Source organism: Dasypus novemcinctus, chromosome 10, assembly GCF_030445035.2.
Source record: "Dasypus novemcinctus isolate mDasNov1 chromosome 10, mDasNov1.1.hap2, whole genome shotgun sequence".
In the NCBI taxonomy this organism is placed as follows: domain Eukaryota; kingdom Metazoa; phylum Chordata; class Mammalia; order Cingulata; family Dasypodidae; genus Dasypus; species Dasypus novemcinctus.
The window spans coordinates 105811441-105831440 of record NC_080682.1 but is presented as its reverse complement, the minus strand read 5'-3'; the positions used below and the strand labels follow the sequence as shown (position 1 = coordinate 105831440).

Below are 20000 nucleotides of genomic sequence, written 5' to 3'. Positions count from 1 at the left end.
TAAAGGAAGAAAAACCCAGTCACCGCTCTTTTTCCTCAGCCCATTGAGTGACATCACAACAGAGGACAGAGACCTCAGAAATCATTCTCGTCCAGCCCTTTCTCCCATTGCACAGGTGAGCAGACAGAGGCCAAGAAGAGAGAGACTTGCAGAGGTTTCAGAGCAGGCATGCGGATCACAGATACCAGAGTCTGGCCTGCTCTCCCACATTGCGGGTCTGACTTGGGACCTGGCGTGGGTGGAATATGCAGGAGTCTGGGGGTGGGGGTGGGGGTGTCTCTGGAGATGGTGTGTTCAACAAATGCCACCAGGAAGCCCTCTCAGATGGCAGCAGCTCCAGCTGGGCTCTCTAATGCTCTCCACGGCTGCCGGCCCTGCCTCTGGGGACAGCCCGCCTCTGGCTGGAGGCGCTCAGCAGAACTCCAGGTGCTGCTCAGCGGGGACGTTGTACTTGAGCTTGTGGGTCTCAAAGAGGTTGCACAGCTCCTTGAGGTAGCGCTGGTGCAGCTGATCCACTTCCTCCTTCGAGGGATGCAGTGTCTTCTGCACCTCGATGGGCTTGCCCACTGCAAGGCACAAAAGCAGGCAGCGGCTCAGAGTGGAAACCACCTGGGGCCACACGGGCCCTTGGTGCAGGCGCGCACCCCATGGGCATCGCCCCAGGAAAGTGCTCGTAGAAAACCCCTTCCACACTCTAGTTTCAGGTGATCAGTTCTAAGAGGTTAGGGCATGACTGCACGGTACTGATAGAACAAGAGCAGCAGCTGACAGTGCCATGTGCTTTACCTGCATTATCTCCTTTAAGCCTTGTGGCGCTCCTGGGGGGATGGAATCTGTTATCATTCCTATTTGGCATGTAAGGCCATGAGGCTCAGAGAGATTAAGTAACTTGCTCAAGGCCACGCAGCCAGGAAAAGCACAGGGAAAGCAGGGCTTAGAAGCTCACCAAGTCTGCTGAACTAACAGGGGTGGAAGGAGACCAAGGGGCCTCTCTCTACAGTGTTGGGCAGAGGAGCCTGATACGAATCCTAGAAGCAGAGGTCTCCTGACAGCTCAGAGGGGACGCACTAAAGTCCATGCCCACTGCTCACAGGAAATCCTGCAGGCTCGAATTCGGAGCCTACTGACTGCTACGGGACACACAATGTACCCAGGCCTGGACCATCCCTCCCTTCACCCACCTTCTCCAATAAGTGCTTTGAGACCCTTGGGTCAGAATTAAAAACCCTCCTTCTCTGGCATAATAAATCCTGATTCAAATCTCAATTTTGCTTTTTCAGAGGCAGTGTTATCTTCTGGAAGTTACTTAACTTCTCTGGGCCTCAGCTTGCTGTCAATGATATAATAATCCCTGCCGTGCAGGTGGTTAGGAGAAACTGAGACACTGAATGTAAGTCAGCCAGTGCTGAGCCTGGCACACAGCGGCTCGGTAACCAGCAGGGACTATTGTTCTTTGTGTTATGGTCTTATCCCAGGCTGCCTTGCATTAGGGTTATCTGCCCACGTGTGTGTTTCCCTGGCTAGAAATATACGCTCTTTGAGGACAGAGAGGTGCCTGCCCATCCCCACGTGCCCTTGCAGTGCCCAGCCCAAGCCCCTGTCCCTGCAGCCTACCTCCTCCCAGCTTGGGTCTTAACTCACCCACGGTGGTGATGGGCCGACGGTAGGGCAGGAAGCCAAAGCTGTCCTGGAAGACTCCACGGCCGTGGAAGAGTGGGAGGGAGAAGCCCATGACCTGTTGCAGCCGGTTCTGGATCTGGCGCAACCAGGAACCGGGGGGATTCTTTACCTGGTCAAATAGTTCATTCTCCCCAAATGAGAAGATGGGCACCAGAGCTGCCCTGGAGAGAGACAGAAGAGTCAGGACATGCACGAATCTCCCAAGAAGGCACCTCGCTTCCCTCAGGGACACAGCACCCAGGATCTGGGGTGGAGGACAGAGCCCTGTGCTGGAAATGGGAGGTCTGGGTTCTTTCCCGGATTGGCCATAGCCTCCCTCGCCGACCTTTGGCAGGTTTCTGCCCCTCTCTGGACCACGACCTCTCACTCGCACCATGACAGGTAGATTAGAATACCTCACGTGATGTTTTCCATCTTTCCAAACTTTCGAGAAAAATCTCCCCTACCCCAGCTGGCTCCTATTCCTCAATGAGGCCTACTCCAAGGTAGAACAGCTTTGGAATGGGCTGCACACCTCATTCTCCCTGATCCCAAAGGTCTCAGATCTAGTGTCAGCTTTGGGGAACACGTTCCTTCCCACCCAGACCCTCTGAACACCGAGTCTCCTCTAGTGGAAACTTCTCTGGGCATTTGAAAACGGGCCGGTACATCTCCCACCAAAACAGAATCTGTGCAGTCGCCCCTCCTCAAGGCGGGTACCCGTGCTCCAGCGCGAGCCTGACGAAGCCCTTGCGGTGCCGCAGCACCAGCGTGTAGGCGCCGGGCCTGGCGTCGAGCATCTCCCGGGCGCCCCCCACCACGATGGCCAGGAGGCTCCCGCCCTCCTTCCTGCTCAGCACGTGCGCGCCGCTCTCCTTGTCTGACGTGACCAGCCCTGGGGGGGAAGGAAGGTGCAGCAGCCTCGGGGTGCAGTTCATCAACAGTGCCCACGGGGCCCCCTGAGGACAGGCCCGAGCCCTGTCCCTCTTCCCAGCTCTCCCGGAGCTCGCGGCCCCGCTCCGGGGCTGGCCCTGCTTCCCTGGAGCCTCCTTCCCACTGCGCAGGCGCGGGGAGCGCGGGGAGCGCGCGGCCCCGCGGGCAGCCGGCCCTGCAGCGCCCCTGCCGGGCCCCAGGCTCACCTAAACTCATGAAGTAGTCCCTCAGGAAGGGGATGCGGAAGTACAAGGGCAGAGCCATCAGGTACCGCCGGGTGCCCGGGAAGAGCGCCGAGAAGCCCGTGCTCTCCGTGCACAGGTTGAGGAAGGCGCCTGCGACCATGATCCCGTGGGGGTGGAAGCCCGCGACGTAGTTCCGGGAGGGGTCCAGCTCCGCAGTCTTGACCAGCTGCAGGGACAAGGCCTGGTGAGCCCGCGCTGGCCCCGGGTGGCCGTCCCTGCCCACCACTGCCCGGCCGTGTGGCCTTAGGCCCGTCATCTGTAAAGATGCGGTATGTGGAACCAGCATGCCCGCCGCTCCTGGAACTACCAAAGCTAAGACACAGAATATAGTTTGAAGGCACCAAAGGGCCACACCGGGCGCCACCATGCCCAGCGAGGCCCATGGCAAGAAAACAATGTTAGAAAACCTGGCATATACGACCTGTGAGGGAAAGGGATGTGGCTCAACCAGGAGGGCTCCAGTCTACCATATAGGAGGTCCAGGGTTCCATGTCCAGGTGAGAGCAAGCTGACCCGTGTGGCAAGGTGGCCCATGCGGAGTGCCGCCCTGTGTGGGAATGCCACCCCGTGTGGGAGTGCTGCCCTGTGTAGGAGTGCTGCCCCATCCAGGAGTGCTGCCCGGTGCAGGAGTGTCAGCTGATGCAGCAAGTAAAGCAACAAGAGGAGAGAAAATAGGAAGACACAGCAGAAGAGGGAGGCGAGGTGGCGCAAGAGAGTAATCACCTTTCACCCACTCCAGAAGATCCCAGAATCAGTTCCTGGTGCCACTTAAAAAGAAGACAAGCAGGCACAGAACACACAGTGAATGGACACAGAGAGCAGACGGGGGCGGGGTATAAATAAATAAATAAATCTTAAAAAAAAAAAAAAGACCTGTGAGTGGGAAGAGGATCTGGTTCAAGTGATTGAGTTCCCACCTACCACTGACGGGAGGTCCCGGTTGGGTTCCCAGTGCTTCCTAAAGAAGAGGAGCAAGACAGTGAGCTGATGTGCGGGGCTGACAGGGAGTGCTGACACAACAAGAGAAACAAGGAGGAAAGCATAATGAGAGATAAAAAAAGCAGGGAGCAGAAGTGGCTTAAGTGATTTAGGTGCCTCCCTCCCACATGGGAGGTCATGATTGGGTTCCCAGTGCCTCCTAAAAGAGAAGACCAGCACACAACAAACAACACAGCAAATGCAAACAAGGGGGTGGGGAGAAATAAATATTAAAAAAAAAAAAAAAGACCTGTGAGTGAACATTGAGAGGATATATCAGGAGTGGATTCCTGTTGAAAGAGCAGGCAGCCCAGGAGGCTGGCTCCAGTCCTGCTTCCTCCTCCTTGCAATGCAAGTCTCTCACCCTGTGGCCCTCTGCTTCCCCCAGCCAGGCCCTGCTGCCCTGCCTCCACTCCCTTCCCTGGCCAAGGGGGCTCCAGCACAGTGACGTGCCTGGGTCTGCTCAGGCATGCAGCATGGAGGGGGCGTGGGGTCCCTGCAGGTGTCATATTATAGACTGCGGGGGGGGGGGCCTGCCTGTGGTTAGCAGCTTCTAGCTGAAGGGGATGGGGTGGGGATGGGACTGAGTTAACAAACGCTGCTCGCGGCAGGTGTCCTGAGAGGTGGCAGTGTAGCCGAGTCTGCTACGGCCAGTGTTTGTTCAGGAGACCATCCAATCCCCACTCGGCCAGGAACTGTGGACCCCCCCCTCAGAGTGACCTGTGTCCTGGAAGCCACAGCCAGTTGGAGTTTGAAGAGTCCCCAGGGCTCCTGGCCCAACCCCCACCCCTGGGCAGGAAGCACCCTGATGGCCTGGGCCCTGCAATCTGCTGTCCTTCCCATGATGACTCAGCTTCACCCGCGTGAAAGGTCACTCTGCCGTCAAGATGCACCTTTCAGCAGGTGATTCCTGGAGGGGCCTGGAGGGACCTGGAGGGGCCTGGGAGGTAGCAACGGGGCCTGGGTGCCCCACCTAGGCTTCCCAGCCCAAGGCCCACCTGTCCTTGACTGGACTTGGCCTCTGTCCCACTCCCACAGACCCAATGACTCTTCGCAGAAGGGCTGCAGGGCCCAACGCCTCCCCAGATGAGGACAAGCCTCCTCCCCTCATGCACTGGGGGATTTGCTGGGTTGAAAATATAGACAGAGCAGAGCAATCGCTAGGGATTCTCCCTGAGACAAGTGCTGCCTCAGGAATCTACCTGGTGTGGTTTCTCTAAAAACATAACTTGCTCAGTGCATTGAAACACTTGCTTTTAAGTTCTCATTTTCTGCTTGTAGAAGGGTAATTTTGTACAATCTCCATTTAAGGGAAATTTGTCAGTATTCATCAAAATATTTGAAAAACCACAATTGACCCTTTTAACCCTGCTGCAGAAGAATGAGCTTATAGAATTTTTCACCCTTGTACAAAATCACATTTATGCAAGTTATTCACTGACGTATCCTTTGTTAATATCAAAAACTTGGGGAGGGGAGCAGATGTGGCTCAACCAGTTGAGCACCCACCTGCCATAGGAGAGGTGCCAGGCTCGGGCCCCAGTGCCTCCTAAAGAAGATGAGCAGACGCCCTACCCACTGCAGTGAGCAGACACCTGAATGCGCAGATGCCACAAGCCAGCCCCGCTGCGGCCTGCGGGGAGCGGATGTGGCTCAGGCCGTTGGGCACGCGCCTTTCATATGGGAGGTCCCAGCTTAGGTTCCCTGTGCCTCCTGGAGAAGGCAAGCAAACAATGAGCAGACAGAGGAGAGCGCCATCTGGGGAGAGAGGATAAATAAAACAAAAACCCCGGGGGGAATGGATGTGAGCACCTGCTTCCCAATGGGAGTTCCTAGCTTCAGTTCCCGGTGCCTCCTAAAAACAAAAAAAGCAAGGAAACAAACAAAAAAACCAACTCAGGGGAGCCAATGTGGCTCAGTGGTTGAGCACCAGCTTCCCACACACAAGGCCTCAGGTTCAATTCCCAGGCTCAGTACCTCAAACACACACACACACACACAAAATAAAAAAAAAAAACACTTGGCATCAAATGCCCATCAACAAGACTTTTTTTTTGACTAATTATGAAACACACGGTGGATCACTGTGTGTAGAGAAGTGTGAACAGCTCTTCCTGTCCTGATACAAGATGAGGAACACAACAGATCAGCAGGTGAAAGAGCAGGGGGCAGGATAGCGTGTGCAGAATGCCACCAACTGGGCACAGGAGGGAAAAATACATCGTCTGCATTTGGACACCCCAAACACTGCTAGTAGACGCCACCCCTGGGGAAGGGACCTGGAGAGATGGGACATGAAGTGGGAGGGAGACTTTGACTGTATATCCTTTTGTCTCTTGTGCATTTTGAACAAGATCGTATTACCAGGTTGAAATAAATGAACAATGAAAGAACGAGTGAATGCATGAAGGAATGAGTGATTACTTCCTTCATAAAGACAAATTTGCATAGAGAAAAATGCTGGTGATGTGAGGGCCTGTGTCCAGGCACGGGTGCCAGCGTTTGTACACGCATCTGCTCGCGTCCAGGAGTGGGCCCTGGTGGGCCCATGACTGCCCCCCAAGGCCCAGTCTGCACCTCTCCAGACGTGTTCTTTGCTGGTGTCTTCTGCACTACCGCCTTCTATCTGTCCCCTGTGCCCCAGTCTCTCATCCCAGCACTGTGAGGGCTCAAGATTAGAGCCCATGTACCAGAAGCACCCATGCAGGCCTGGAACAGGGCAGATGGTCTGGAAAGCTGTGGAGTGAAGGAATGAAGGAACGAGCCTGCGGGTGCATGAGGCCAAGGCAGCCTCCTTGGAAGGAGGCGCCTGCTCCCGTCCTGCTCCGACGTGTCACCTGGGCTGCAGGTGAAAGGGCCCTGCTCCAGAGAGGCAGCAGGCCAGGCTCTGCCGCTGGCTCATGACGTGCCCTTTGCCAGGCTGCTGCCCCCTCCGTACCTCAGTTTTCCCTCTGTCTCACCAGGACAGTGATAACGCCTCCCTGGCAGGGTCACGGTTGGATTCCAGGGGGATATACAGAGAGAAGGGGAGAGATTTACAAACTGTAAAGTGCAGTGTTCTCTGTCTTGCCCCCTCAGTTCCATTAGGATAGGGGAGTGTGACTAAGCAAAGATGGGCTGATGTCTGGGGCGCACTCTGACTGGGTGCCTGTGCTGTCAGGCTGGTTTGGCACCAGGCAAGGGGGCTGAGCCAAGTTACTAGGCTCTGGATGTTGCTAATTTTTTTTACTAATATATTTTGTATGCCATATTTTAATTGTGCAATTCAGTGATTTCAGAACATCCAAAAGGTTGTGCAACCTACACTGCTGTGTAATTCCAGAATGCTTTCAACACCTCAAAAAGAAACCCTGTCCCATTAGCAATCACTCCCTGTTCTCCCCTTCTCCCCCAGCCCTGGCAACAACTAATCTAATTTAGGCCTCTATAGATGTGCCTCTTCTGGATATTTCACATAAATGGAGACCTTTGTGATTTTTTGTGCCTGACTTCTTTCACGCAGCTTAATGTGTTCAGGGGTCGTCCATGAATCAGCACTTCATTTCTTTTGATGGCTGAATACTATTCCATTGTCTACCTGGACCGCAGTTTGTCTGTCTTTTCATCAGTTGATGGACATTTCAGCTATTTCCACCATTTGGCCCCTGTGTGAAGCTGCTCAGGTTACTAAGAGCGATTCTCCTGGGGACTGCAGTTTTTAGGATGGGTCCTTCCCTGCACCTGTGCATGGTGGCCCGATGGCTGGAGAGGCCTGGCATCTCCCTGGCACAGGCGGTGACTCCCTGCATGGCTCTGGGCCAGTGTCCATCCTCCTCGGCCTCTGGGGTGAGGTGTTGGCCCTGCCCTCTCCTCCTTCCTCAGCCCTGCCCTCATCTCACAGACACTCTTCCATCAGCTCTGAGATGCACATGTTTTCATATTTAACATTGTGAAATCAAGAGGCGCTGGCTATTCCTCAGCCCTGCCCTCATCTCACAGACACTCTTCCATCAGCTCTGAGATGCACATGTTTTCATATTTAACATTGTGAAATCAAGAGGCGCTGGCTATTCTAACTGGAAGAAGTTTTTCTCACTGGTACATAAAATATTGGTATGTCTTAGCATTGAAGAGATACAGTGCATGCCAGGCCTGGAAATCTGGAAAGCATGGCAGATGTGGCGGGCACCATGGCACCTACTATGTGCCAGGCACCTTGCATGCAGCGTCATCCTCCGTCAAGCCTGTGAGACAGTACGGACGTCGCTGCCCCCATTGCACAGATGAGGAATCCGAGACCCAAGGGTAATGGCCTTGCTCACCCGCTGACCTAGTAAAGAGGCAGGGCCAGGAGGTGGGCCCAGGCAGCCTGGCCCCGTGGGCACAGCCAGCCGGCCCAGCCTTGTGGGATCCCCAGGTGAAAGGCAGCGGGGCTTAAAGGCACTTCAAGTAAGGGCACAGTGCCAGGGACGTGACTCATATTGGGAAAACTAAGGCGGCAAAGGGGCAAGGGAGGCAGGAGAGGGCTGGGTGGGCAGAGGCCCAGGTGCAGGGCCCTCAGGCTGCCGTGGAGATTAGCTTTCATTCCAGGTGTGCTGGGAGTCACTGCTGGGCTGGTCCTGTGCCACATGGAGGAGGGACTGGGGGTGTCGGCAGAAGAGGAGCCAGTGAAGAGCTGACGGGGCCAGGGAGGAAGAACTGAGGAGACCACCCCCACCCACCAGCAGTGGGCCTCAACAGGGACAATGTTGGCCCCCTGCCCCGCAGGGGACATCTGGCAATGTCTGCAAACATTTTTGGTTGTCGCACTTCAGGGTCAGTGCTGCTGGCCTCTAGTGGGTAGAGGGCCGGGGTGAGGCCAGGCCTCCACAGCAGAGAGTTTTCCAGCCCTAAATGGCAACAGTGCAGAGGTTGAGAAGCCCTGCTGGAGAGCCGCCTGGCTGGGGGGGACGTGGAAGCCCCCAGGCCCCTCAGGGCAGCCTAGGGCTGCGGGCAGGGGCCTCTGAACCAGCTCCCCCTGCAAAAGGCAGAGGTGGGACTCCTAGGAGGATGGCAGGAGGCCGGCCCCAGCTCCCGGGAAGACAGCCCTTCTCCCCCAGTGAAGCAGCTGTCTCAGGGAGGGAGCGCCCCATCCTCAGGGCTGTGTAAGCCGGAGTTCCCAGCCCGGGCGAGCAGCCGGCCAAGAGCCCCTCTGACTCAGGTGGAGACCCCTGTGTGCTGAGAGGAGGCCTGGGCACTGAGGGGGAGCTGAGGTGCTGTCCCAGGTGAGGGTGGTGGGGACAGGGGGGCTCAGGGAGGTGCCCTGTGCTGCCCCAAGCTGGCTCTGACCAGAACTATGGGGACCACATTTCCTGACAACGAGGGACACAGCCCGGGCAGGGCACTGCACGCTTCTGAGTCTCCTGTGCAGTGTTTGCTTGGCGATGATGAAATCTCCCCAGCTCCGCTCAGACCTTCAGCCCAAGGGGGCAGAAGCTCCTCTGACATGGAGCATTGCCCGTTCTCTGCACTAGCTCTTTGGTGGGCCTTCAGGGGACTTCAGGTGGCTCCAGGCCAGAAGCCGTTTCCTGGTTGGGCCTGAAGTACCACGTCAGGGCTGGTGCATAAATCCCGTAAGAGCTGGCGGGATGCGGGGTGGGCGGGGGCCGCTCTCTTTTCACAGAGGACACAGAGGCTCGTGAATGCTGAGGAGCTCCTGGCAGAGCCGGGGCTCGCTGTCTCCTGCTCACCCCAAGATCCCTGCAGGGCCCAGAGGGTCTCCTGCGAGGTCTGCTGGAAGGGGGTCTGCAGGTGGCAGTGCTGCCCCGCAGGAGCCCAGCAGGGACACGCAAGGTCAATGTGAAAGGCATCTTGCCCTTTGCCAGCCGCTGGGTGCTACTGCCCACCTTCGGCGGGTGGCGATGGAAGGCATTGAGGGACACAGTGCACCCACACAACTGCACATGAGGAATTTGTGCAAACGGGGTCCCCACGCTGGAAAAGGCACCGAGCATCACCAGTTATGCCAGACCTGTAACTGGCAGTGGCTCTGGGTGCAAAGAGAGCCCAGACGCTGTCCTTTGGAGGCCACTGGGCTGCCCAAGAGGCTGTCCCCTTGCTCTCTGTCACCTGAGGAGTCCAGTTCTATGGCTTGGATGTCTTGTCCCTGCAGACCTCTCTCGGCCCATGCCCCGGAGCACCTTCTCCTCTAGTCACGGTGAACACCAGGCTACTGTCAAAACTCCACTGGGACCAGCGCCCAGCTCTTTGCCTGGGCTGGGCCCTTCCCAGACCACCTTTCCATGCCCTGCTTTCCGGGTGAGCTCAGGATTCGGCTGGCAGAGGGAGGGGAGACCTAGGAGCTACAGACTCCTCCTGGAGGCCCCAACCTGCTTACGGTTTCCCTTGACTGGACGGGTGGGTTTTTCTCTCCCTGGGCCACAGCCTCTCCCTCCCCAAGAAACTCTGACCTCCAGGCACTTCAGGCTGGGAAGGGAGTTCAGAATCTCAAAGCTCTAGGGTCCTGGGTGGGAACCAGGGACTGTGCCCATGACACACCCAGGGCCCTGCTTGTCTCTGCCGGTGAGACCAGGGAGGGGCCCCTGAGAGGAAGCAGATCCAGGGGGCAGGGAAGACTGCTCCACCCAGACCCCCAGTTCAGCAATGCCCCTGCCCACGGGCTCTGTCCCTCAGCATTTACCACCCCCAGGGCCGCGGCCGTCTCTGCCAGCCACCCCCCACCCTCGCCTGTGCCCTGCCCTTGCCCTTTGCCCCGCAGGCCCTGCAGTTGTTGCTCAGCCTCTGCGGGTCCTTGTCGGGCCTGAGGCCTCTCAGCAGGCGGCCCAGCCGGAGCCCTGCCCCGCTGAGTTTTCATGTCCTGGGCAGGTTTTAACCTTTACCAGCCGATTTCCTTCGCCCGCTCTCCCACTGGCAGTCCCAGCTTTACCAGCTGGGCCCTGACTCCTGGAGGGACAGGAGAGGCTACTCAGGGGGGCAGGTCAGGGCAGCAGGGCTCCAGCCATCAGAGCCTCCCCGAGCCCCCAGCCACACCCCTGCCTCCTCGAGTCCCCACTGGCTCAGGAAAATAACCGAAGCTGCCAGTTCCTAGGAACCTTCCAGGTGTTTTACTTGCATTGTCGCCTGGAGCCCACACAACCCTATGAGGTATGTGGCATCACCCCCATTTACATGTGAGGAAACAAGCTCAGAGAGACTGTGCAACTCACCCAAGGTCACACAGCTAGTATGCAGCAGACGTGGGATTAGCATCCAGTCTGTCTAATTGAGACCACACCTTACACCTTTCCTTGCCCTGATTCTGAGGAGGGGCAACCACCCCTGCCAGGCACCTCCTTCTGTCCCCACTGCCTGCCCATCTTATCCTATCTGTCAGTAAACCAGTCCTGCCCAGCTGCTTAGAGCCAAGGGCTTGGTCTGTTGGAGTCTGTGAAGGAGCTGAGGGATCGGCTCCCTCAGATTCAACGCTCTCCTCCCCTCAGGTGACCCTCAAGCCCGGGGCCAAGTGGCCATCACGGCCAGGAGGAGACTCGAGCCAGAGAGCCGGAGACTCAAAGGCACTCAGAGCAGTGGGGGTCCAGTCTGCTTACTGGCTACATGGGGAAACTGAGGCTCAGAATGGGACATGCAGCATACCAGAGTCAGGGCTCTTTTCTCTGCACCTTCACCCACAGTCAAAGCACAAACTTTAAAACCAGTAAAAGAACTTGCTGTGTGTCATTGCTCACACCCTTGTCCCTCTCTGGGCATCGGTCTCCTCGTCTGATGGATATGCATGGGGCTAGACAGTCTCTTAAGACCTGTGAGTTTATTACCTTCACCTTCCCAACCTGGGCCTTGAGGTTTGCATCTGTAAAACAAACATGTGCGTCACGTTCCACGCGTCACAGAGCGCCTTCGCATCCTGGACGGCCGTCAATCTCACACTGGCCCCGCGTGCCCGAGAAGCTGCCCCTCTTCCCAGCCCCACAGCAGTGGAAGTCCAGGCTCCTGCATGCCAGGCAAGGATTCCCATGGAGATGTGGGGTCCTTGGGCCCTGCCACCCCTCTCCCCACCCGGACCAGCCTCATCACTCACCGCGGTGGGGAAATAGTCCCTCAGGTACTTCCACAGGAAGCAGTGCCTCAGGGCCTCCACGCACCTGCCCCCCTGCCACGGCGTGTCTCGGTCCAGGCACCACCAGGCTGCATACAGCACAGCGCAGAGCCAGAGCCTCGTGCACAGGAGGCCTATGAAGGTGGTGACGCAGAGGTGGGCTGGGGAGGGAAGCAGGCGGTCAGTGGTCGGAGGTCCCAGAGAGGCAAGTACGGCTGCCCAGGCCACGCCGTCCCCACTCGCCCCACGCTAGCAGCTCCATCTGTCCAGCCCGTGGCCCCCGAGGGACGAGAGCAGCTTCCCTTGCCTTCAGGGAGATGGAGGCTCGAGTGGAACCAGCCCTCCTTGTTCCTGGAGCAGGGACTGGAGCCCGGGGAAGCCCAGCTCCAAAGCTCATCCCCCCACTGCACCAGGCTGCCTCGTTCACTCCAGTCTTCCCCTTTCCCTCCCCCTGCCTCCCTGCAAAAGATTCTGCAATACTTGAAATACTAACACTGCTTTCACAGGCGGGAAATGCCTATTCATACAGCAGGTGCTCTATAAATGGATGAGGAGTGACTGGCTGGATGAGCTGTTCTACTTTCCATCTTTTGGGACCTCAGACACACAGGAGAGCAGCTTTCTCCTTAACCCTCTGCCCTGTCTTTCCAAAGATAAATCTGGCTCGGTCCTTATTTTAATTAAAGCCCTTCCACAGCTTTCCTGAAACTTCGAGGAGCAGTGCAAGCACCTGAGACTGGCATTCCCGCTCCCGTGAGCCAAGCCTCTCTCCTTCTGCTGCAGTAGAAGTGAATAAAGAATGTATTTTACTCAGTTTGCAAACTAAACCCCTTACTGGTTTCGGAGCTCATGGGATGAAACTTGTGTTTTAACACTGTAAATCAAGAGGAGTGCACAGAAATGAACAAAGCATGGATTTTGCTGTCTGTGAAAGGAAGCTGCTCAGTGTTCTGATACTCACTGAGCCCCCTTCTGCCTCTGAGCTTGTGCTCACAGTTTCCTCTGCCTGCACTGTCCTTTCCTGGAGAAGGTGAGCAAGGAAGGGGCCAAGCTCCTGGCTGCCCTGCAGGTCATAGGTGCAGCACAGCTGGGACCAGGCCCAGTGTGGAATTTCTCTCTGCACCAACAATTCTCCCTCCCTTTTTGCAGGCTAATCATGGCTTCATCTCAGGGCCAGGTGATCTGTAAGGCAGCCACTTGATGCCAATGGAGCATCTTCCCCAGAGAACACTGCTCTCTCCCCAATATTGCCTCCACTCAACACCACGTGTCCTCCAAGAAGGCCAGCTTCCAGCTGTGTAGTCCATTTGAAAGCAGGGCAGAAGGGGATTGCCAATCTTGGCATGCTTCCTGGAGGAGGGGGCGTTTAACTCAGTAAAGTTTCATAAGCCAGAGGATGCAGATTGGAGTTCACAGATGTTCGCTTTACGTGGAGCATCTGCAATGTTCCAGGTGCTGCTCATACAGCAGTGAACAAGATACAGAGATCCCTGACCTCATGGAGATGACCATCCAGTGCTGGCTTTACGGCATGTCATTTTTAAATGCTATTGAAAGAATTACTGAAAATGTTAAAAGCGAGGTCTGCATGTAAAACCCAGACATCTGTTGCTTCTTTAAAAACGGGAAGGAATGGCAGCCTCAGGTGGGTGTTCTCACAGGCAGCTCCTTCTGCTCAGCTTCCCTCCTGTGCCCAGGCTGGTGGGTTGTCACTGCCTTAGCCTGTCCTAATCTGGGCAGGAGATGCGAGACTCCCTTTTGTTTGTCTGAAATATTTTATAATAAAACTTCTAAAAGATGAAGTTGTGGAACAATGGGAGCAAAATGCAAAAATTTTTTGAAAAAGAAAAAGAACATTTGCACATGCCTGGAAGATGGATGGACTCCCATAGTTGGGAAGAAGGGGACAGGATGCCGGGGAACAAGGGACAAGGATGAGAGGGACTGGGCTTTTGCCACTTACATTCAAGTTGACTTGTTTTTATTTTTCACATTAAAATATTGAAATGTAAAAAAACACAAATAAAGAATCCCACCTAGAGCATCTATCCCCTCTGGTAAAATAAATAGTTTGCACAGGCTCTGGCAGGGAGGAGGCTGGCTGGTCCTGCACCAGCCTATCCAGGGAACTGCAGGTACCTTTGGCTGGCACAGAAGTCTACAGGGGCAACTGCGGTCATCTTGGACCTGCACTGCACAGATTGCTACCCACAGCTGCAGTTCCATCCCCACCCCAGGCAGGGGAGAAAGGGACATGAAGCTTTATCAGTATCTCTGGGCAACTTCAGTCTAGGCCTGCATGATTTGGATTATTCCACACAGTTGTGACTCTGTTCCTACCTCTGGCGAAGGAGAAAGTTGGGAGAAGCTGCACTGGTCCCTGGGGCAAAGAGGGCAGCTTGAGCCTCCACAGTTTATAACACCAATTACATCCTTGGCTCCAATTGCAAAACCAGCAAGGGAGAAAGGGCAGGAAGCCCTAAACTAAAGAGAAAAACTGTACCCAGAATAAATACTCTAGTAAGCCAGATGCCAAGACACCAACAAAAAATTACAATCCACACCAAGAAACAGGAAGCTATGGCCCAGTTAAAGGAATAAGATAAACCTCCAGATGACATAAAGGAGTTAAGACAACTAATCACAGATGTTTAAACAAATCTCCTTAATAATTTCAATATGATGACTAAAGAGATAAAGGATATTCAGAAGATACTGGCTGAACACAAAGAAGAATTTGAAAGCAGACATAGAAAAATAGCAGATTTTATGGGAAAGTTGCAATAAATGAAATTTTAAAAACACTGGAATCATATAATAGCAGATTTGAGGAGGAAGAAGAAAGGATTAGTGAGCTTGAAGAAATGGCCTTTGAAAGTGAACACACGAAAGAATACATGAGGAAAAAAATGGAAAAAATCGAACAAGTTCTCAAGGAACTAAATGACAGCAAAAGACATGCAAACAGACATGTCATGCTTGTCCCAGAAGGAGAAGAGGAGAGAAAAGGGGAAGAAGGAATATTTGAAAATATAATGGTAGAAAATTTCCCAGCCCCATTGAAGGACATAGATATCCATGTCCATGAAGCACAACATACTCCCATCTGAAAAAAGCTGAATAGATCAACTCCAAGATATACTATTCAGAATATCAAATACCAAAGACAAACAGAGAGTTCTGAGAACGGCAAGGGAAAAGCAATGCATAACATATAAAGGTGGGAAGCAGACTTGGACCAGTGGTTAGGGCATCCGTCTACCACATGGGAGGTCCGCAGTTCAAACCCCGAGCCTTCTTGACCCATGTGGAACTGGCCCATGTGCAAGTGATGACGCACGCAAGGAGTGCCGGGCCACGCAGGGATGTCCCCTGCGTGGGGGAGCCCCATGCGCAAGGAGTGCGCCCCATAAGGAGAGCTGTCCAGCACAAAAGAGAAGTCCAGCCTGCCTAAGAATGGCACTGCGCACACGGAGAGATGACACAAGAGGACAAAACAAAAAGGAACACAGATTCCCATGCCGCTGACAACAACAGATGTGGAGAAAGAAGATGCAGCAAATAGACACAGAGAACAGACAACCGGGGTGGGTCATGGGGGGTGGGGGTGGGGGGGTGGGGAAGGGGAGAGAAATAAATAATAAAATAAATCCTTAAAAAAAACAAAACATATAAGGGCTACCCAATAAGTATAAGTGCTGATTTCTCACCAGAAACCATGGTGGCAAGAAGACAGTGATCTGATATATTTAAGATACTACAAGAGAAAAATTTCCAGCCAAGAATCTTATATCCAGCAAGACTGTTTTTCAAAAATGAGGGTGAGATTAGAATATTCACAGGTAAACAGAAACTGAGAGAATTTCTAAGCAAGAGAACAGATTTTCAGGAAAGACTAAAGGGTGTGCTAGAGCCTGAAAAGTAAAGACAGGAGAGAGAGACCTGGAAGAGTCTAGAAATGAAGATTATATCAATAAAGGTAACTAAAAGTGTCAAAAGAGTGGTGAAAAGGAAATAGGACAGATAAAACTCAAATACTCAGGAATAACATTAACCAACAATATAAAGCACTTGTATTCAGAAAACTGCAACTCAGTGTTAAAAGAAATCCAAAAAGCCCTAAATAACTGGAAGAATATTCCATGCTCATGGATTGGAAGACTGAATATCATTAATGTCACTTCTACTCAAATTGATATACAGATTCAATGCAAACCCACTAAAAATTCCACCAATATTTTTTTTAAAAATTGTAAACATGATTATCAAATTTATTTGGAAGGCTAAGGAGTCCTGAATAGCCAGAAACATCATAAAAAGAAAAAGTTAACCCTCATCTCCGGACTTTAAATCATATTACCTAGCTATAGTGGTAAAAATAGCATAGTACTGGCATAAAGACAGACATATAGACCAATGGAACCAAACTGATGGTTCAGAAACAGCCCTTCTCAGGTATGGCCAAGTGATTGCAGATGAGCCTGCCAAACCCACACAGCTCAGGCAGAACAGTCCATTCAGCAAAATGGTGCTGAAAGAACTGGATATCCATAGCTGAAAGAAGGAAAGAGGACCCCTGTCTCACACCTTATTCAAAAATTAACTCAAACTGTATAAAAAACCTAAAAATAAAAGCAAGAACCATAAAACTTCTAGAAGAAATTATAGGAAAATATCTCCAAGACCTGGTGGTAGGTGGTGGCTTCTTAAAGCAGATAAGAGAAGGGCTAAGATAGACTAGTGATGTTTAACGTATGTAGCCATTTTAATTAGCTTTTCCGTAAAAGTGTGGAAACGTATAGAGTGGATGGTAGCACATAGTGACCAAGTTAGTTTATAAATGGTGATGTGGCCAAAAATGGTAGTCTAGGGATGTAAATGCCAATTGACAGACCCTCAAAATCAACCATGGCATGTGTCCCCCTAACTCCCGAAGCCTTCTCCTCCCCTGAATTTGGTGGGGACAGCTGGCCGTGCGGAGGCCGAGACCGCAGCCTGTCCTCCTGCCTCCCTCGCCATCCACCTGTGGTCCCCGGGCCTGGGGGCCTGGGGACAGGATCTTCTGACTGTCTCTTGGACCGGGACACTCTTCCCACCCCACACCAGCCTCTCCAGACCCAGGTGGGCAAACTTTCTCTTAAAGGGCCAGATAGTAAATATTTTAGACTGCAGCCCAAGAGGGAAATTTGAGGCTATTATTTGGGTACATAAGTAGTGACTTAAAAGGTACCTACTTAAAAATATAAGAAACACTGTTGTTGGACCGGGATTTGATCTCTGGTCTGTAATTTGCTGACCCCTGAGCTGGACTGGGACTGCCCCCCCACACCCCAAACACGGCGGAGAGCTCGCCAGCAGCCACGGGGGCCTTGAACACACTGATTGGACCTTGTCACTCCCCTGCCTAAAGGCCTACCCAGGCTTCCCTTTGCCCTCGGAATAAAGGGTGAGGTACAACCCCACACCTGGCACGAGTGGGCCCACAACCCTTTCTTCAGCAGTTGTTCTTCTGGTTCCCAGGCCCAAGGCTGATTTCATCCCTCCATGCCACTCCTGGGAGTCCAGGCTCCTGGGGTAGCAGGGCTAGGCACGTGCCAAGGGCCTGTGGTAGGGTGGGGGAGTGAGCATGCAGACACACTCCTGTTCTCAACAACAGCACAAGCCCAGCTGAGCACAAGGTTCCTCGTTGCCGGTGATCCCAGCAGAGCCACTAGGCTCTGGTCCCCAGTGCCCTTTGTCCCGAGGTGCTCAGGAGCCAGCAGAATTTGCTGGCTGCTCTGGACGTGGCCCTTGCCACCCCCTTGCTCTCCTCCCACCCCCACACCCACCTTCTCCCAAGCCCCTCGGCCCCTCTCCCCTTTCCCCGCCTCCTTTGCTTTCCTTTCTTTGGTAGTAGGAGGAGCCCAGGACTCCAGACGGGCAAGCCAGGGCATTTAAGACATTTCAGTTCCCTGCACACCTTGCAATGGGGATAACGGACTGAGGGGTATTAAAAATGTTTACTGGGGAGCGGTTTGAGCACCTGCTTCCCATGTACAAAGTCCCAGGTTCACTACACAGTACCTCCTTTAGAAAGAAAAAAATCCTTAAAAAAAAAAAAGAGAGAAGAGTTTACCAACCCCTGGGGCAGTGATACCGACCAATCAGAAGGGATTCCGGCCTGGCCAGGGCAGGGTTCGCAGGGCCGCTTTGCCAAGGGGAACCCCTTAGCGGCAGGGTGGGGAGGAGGCGGTCAGGGCCAAACCGCAGGGACTGCGTCGGTATCCTGCCTACAGACTGAACACCAGCCCTGGGCGGCGGCCCGGTCACCTGTCACCTGCCGTGGGGCACACCGCATCCCGCGTTCCCGGGACCTGCCTCTTCCCAACACTCACTGCAGCAGCGCAGGAGTTTGGCGAATGCGGCCCTCCGCGGTCACACTCGGTGTGTTTATCGCGGGTGGGGTGCAGGGGGCGCGCCCCTCCCCTCCTGTGCCTTCACGGCCCAGGGTCCCGGCCAGGTCTGCGCTGTGCCAAAGCACGCGTTTCCTTTCGCCTGCCCTGCAGCCCCTGAGGCCGCGACTGCGCCCCCTTCTGCAGGTGACAGAGGGGGGCCTGGGCAGGTCAGGCAGGAGGCCGGCCAGGCCACGGCGGGCGCGTTGCCCAGCCCGAGGCTGCCCCAGCCCCCCCTCCCAGCCCCCCTTTCCTCCCTGTCCTGTTCTTTCCCCCTTCCTCCCTCTTTCCCACCTGCCTCCAGTCCTAGTTCCCTCCTCTGTGGGGGAGGAAGGATGCCTGTCCCCCTCTTCCTGTCCCCCTTAGCGCCCTGAGGCTCCTGGATCTTTTCCACTATCAGCTCTATCCTCCCTCACACCAGCCCGCAGCCCGGGTCTCTGCCCAAGAATCAAGGGACAATTGGCAGCCCAGGGAAGTTAAGTGACCTGCCCAAAGCCAGGGCGGTGTCCTCAGTGCCTACCCACCCGGCTCTCCAGGGCCGCTGGGCAGGGGCTGTGGGCGCTGCCAAGTCCCTTCGGGGCGAGCATCTTCCAGTGGCACCCTGCGCCTCCGCCTCTGGTCTCCCCCCCCCCCCGGCCACAGCCACGGTCTCCCACCACCGCACCCCCAGCCCCACCCCGCCCAGCTGCCTTACGCAAGACCAGGAAGGAGAAGACCCACAGCAGGACGCCGAACGTCTGCAGCCTGCGCTCCCACGGCACGGCAAGGGGCGCGAACTCGACCATCCTGGTGCTCTGCCTGGCTCTGGGGCTTCTCGGAGCGCTGCTGGGGCCAGAGCACCCACGGGCTCTGGGTGCTGCCCAAGGATGTGCAAGCCCAGGGCGCCGCGCTGCGCCCAGCTCCAAGGCTCCCTGCCTCTGCCCTGGGAGGGAACTGTTTCTTAGAAGAAACTGTTGAATCCTGCCTCCCCTGGGGCCCGGCTGAAGGTGGCAGGAAGCAGAGGTTGTGCAGCCTTTATCAGCGGCAGGGCCGCCTCCACAGCGCTTTATCTCCAGGTCCCCAGGCTCTGGGCGCTCGGATCGTGCCCTTTCTTCCACCTGGACTGCTTGGCTCTGGATCTCATCCCCATCCAACCTGCTCAGTGACCTGGTTCCAGCGATGGTCCAAGGGCCTCCTCCCTCTCCTCATGTCCATGGCTCCTCCCTCAACCGGGCCCTGCTCATGGTCCACAATGGCCACAGGAGTTCTGCTCTGGAATCCCACCTCACTGCGTCTGCCGCCTTCCGCCCCAGTTCTCGGTTCCCGGGCACAGCAAATCTCTGGGAAGTGCCGTCTCTATTTGACATTGTCCTGTCTTGGCCTCCCATTCCGTCCTCCCTGCTCAACACTTTCACATCCACGATTCTGAGAACCTGCCCTTGAGAAGTCCACGAGGACCGCCACATAGCCAAATCCACGCTCAGTTCCCCGATCTGGCCTTGCCCTCTCAGCAGCCTTAGGCAGGTTTGCTCAGGCCTTCCGTGGCACCACTGGGCCTGTGGCTGCCACCCCCTCCTGGCTTCCTTCCACCCGGCCAGTGCTCTGCTTGGGCTCCCTTGGAGCCTTTCCTGAATGTGAGGCCCCTCCTCTCCCTCCGTCCTTGGCCTTCTCCCCTCCCCTCCCACCCAGTCTAGAGCCCTGTCA

General features: G+C 54.9%; 1 protein-coding gene across 1 annotated transcript; it reads right to left on the bottom strand.

The window, feature by feature from the left end:
- Window positions 1-202: 202 nt before the first annotated feature.
- LOC101435041 (2-acylglycerol O-acyltransferase 2-like) lies at window positions 203-19102 on the bottom strand. The gene is made up of 6 exons (XM_058305933.1): window positions 19012-19102; window positions 11869-12047; window positions 2799-3003; window positions 2380-2554; window positions 1642-1841; window positions 203-566 (listed from the first exon to the last, which is right to left on the bottom strand). Exons 1-6 carry the CDS (start codon window positions 19100-19102, stop codon window positions 412-414), a joined length of 1005 nt encoding a protein of 334 aa, XP_058161916.1. The 3' UTR covers window positions 203-411.
- Between the last annotated feature and the right edge of the window lie 898 nt (window positions 19103-20000).